The 1,950-nt window shown below is 55.7% G+C and overlaps 1 protein-coding gene across 1 annotated transcript; it reads right to left on the bottom strand.

The window, feature by feature from the left end:
* Window positions 1–1,043: 1,043 nt before the first annotated feature.
* LOC105905012 (claudin-9) lies at window positions 1,044–1,742 on the bottom strand. The gene has a single exon (XM_012832983.2). The coding sequence runs from the start codon at window positions 1,740–1,742 to the stop codon at window positions 1,044–1,046; it is 699 nt and encodes a 232-aa protein (XP_012688437.1).
* Between the last annotated feature and the right edge of the window lie 208 nt (window positions 1,743–1,950).

Below are 1,950 nucleotides of genomic sequence, written 5' to 3'. Positions count from 1 at the left end.
CACAAACAAACACACACACACACACAGGTTTTTAAGCCTGGGCTACAGCAAAAGGCATTGGCTGACAAAGACATTTCTTACAGAACTCATTCTGCAGTATATTGAAGGAGACAGAAATCCGAATGGTGATTTTCCATTAGCACAGTGTTTTAAGACATTTCTTACAGAACTCATTCGGTGCTTTCATGGAATCTTTAAAATACCATGTACAACACACACACACACACACACACACACACATCTGCATTTGATACATCGCATTGCCTTTCAAATACCATGTACAACACTGAGCCTTCAGGGATCTGCGCTTGATAAACATGCCTTCTCAGATGTGTAGGTACTGTCTATAATGAGTCCGTGTATGAAAGTATTATTTATCCCACATATATCATCCAATAGACAGACAGGACTGCATGTAAAGAATGATACAAAAAGAATAAAAGAAATAATGGCATCTTACCCCCTCAGTCAAATACTGCATCAGAGACACACATCAGTCATCAAGCCCAATAACTATATTCACCCCTCCCTCTGACAAAACATACTACTTCATTTCACTCATGTCCTCAAGTCCTGTTCCAAAGAGCAGTGTTTACTCCTGTCGTCTTGTAACGCACTGAAGCATGTTGTTAAGACTAGTGTTTAGTCCTGTCTTCTTGTAACGCACTGAAGCCTGTTGTTAAGAGTAGTCTTTAGTCCTGTCGTCTTGTAACGCACTGAAGCCTGTTGTGTAGAGTCATGTTTAGTCCTGTCGTCTTGTAACGCACTGAAGCCTGTTGTTAAGAGTCGTCTTTAGTCCTGTCTTGTTGTAACGCACTGAAGCCTGTTGTGTAGAGTCTTGTTTAGTCCTGTCGTCTTGTAACGCACTGAAGCCTGTTGTGTAGCCCAGCTGGGTGGCTGTGAGTTCTCCATGTGCAGCTCTGTGACCGCAGCACCGTTCCAGACGTCCCAGGCAGGGTCCAAACCCGCCCCTGAGTCGGGCCACACCTGGGTCAGACCCGGTCCAGATGCGGTTCTGTGATGGCTGGAGCGCCGTGCTGCCGCTAGACGTAGTCTCTCCTCTCGTGGCCGTTGAGAGGCAGGGCTTTGACGGCAGAGTAGCGGGCACGGCTGGAGTGCGAGGGAGCGGGTGCGGAGGCAGAGGCGCTGGCACCGGCGCGGGGCTCTCTCCGCGGGCAGGAGCAGGAGCAGGAGCAGGAGAGGAGCGCGCCCCCGAGCAGCAGCAGGCAGGACGCCGCCCAGCCGAAGTACAGCGAGTTCCCGAACTCCCTCTTCTGCGTCTCCTCCAGCAGCGGGTTGTGGAAGTCCAGGATGATGACGTTGGCGGTCCAGCACACGGCCACCAGCAGCAGCAGCCCCGCCGCCACGAACGCCGCCCCGGACGCCAGCGCCAGCCGCGGCTTGCTGGCCGGGTCGTGGGTGCAGTTGGTGCACTTGGCTCCGGCCACGGCCAGCGCGATGCCCAGCACGCCCAGCAGCAGGGCGCTGACGGTGAGGGCGCGTGCCGCCTGCAGGTCGTGGGGCAGGCCCAGCATGGAGTCGTGGATGCGGCAGTGCATCTGGCCCGTGCTCTGCACCACGCAGCTCATCCACAGGCCCTCCCACACCACCTGCGCCATCACGATGTTCTGGCCCACGTACGCCACCACGCGCCACATGGGCAGGCAGCACGCCACCATCACCCCCAGCCACCCGGCCACCGCCAGGATCATGCCCAGGATCTCCACACCGGCGGAGGGCATCGCAGAGGGGCGTCTGAGGGGCAGAGCGCTGGGAGACTGAGGGGAAAGCGGCTCACTCTGGGTGTGTGTGAGGGGCTCTCCTTTGCGCGCGCGAGCATGTGTGTGTGTGTGTGTGGGCTGGTGTGTGGGAGTGAGTCTCTCAGTGTGTGTGTGTGGATCAGTACAAAGAGGCCCAGCCCTCAGCATTAAGTGAGGAGATCGGATCTCT

This window comes from Clupea harengus, chromosome 9 (genome assembly GCF_900700415.2).
Source record: "Clupea harengus chromosome 9, Ch_v2.0.2, whole genome shotgun sequence".
NCBI lineage: Eukaryota > Metazoa > Chordata > Actinopteri > Clupeiformes > Clupeidae > Clupea > Clupea harengus.
This window is presented reverse-complemented; position numbering and strand designations above follow the sequence as displayed.

Coding starts and splice junctions, on each gene's coding strand:
- LOC105905012 (XM_012832983.2), bottom strand. CDS start 1,742: ATGCCCTCCGCCGGTGTGGAGATCCTGGGCATGATCCTGGCGGTGGCC.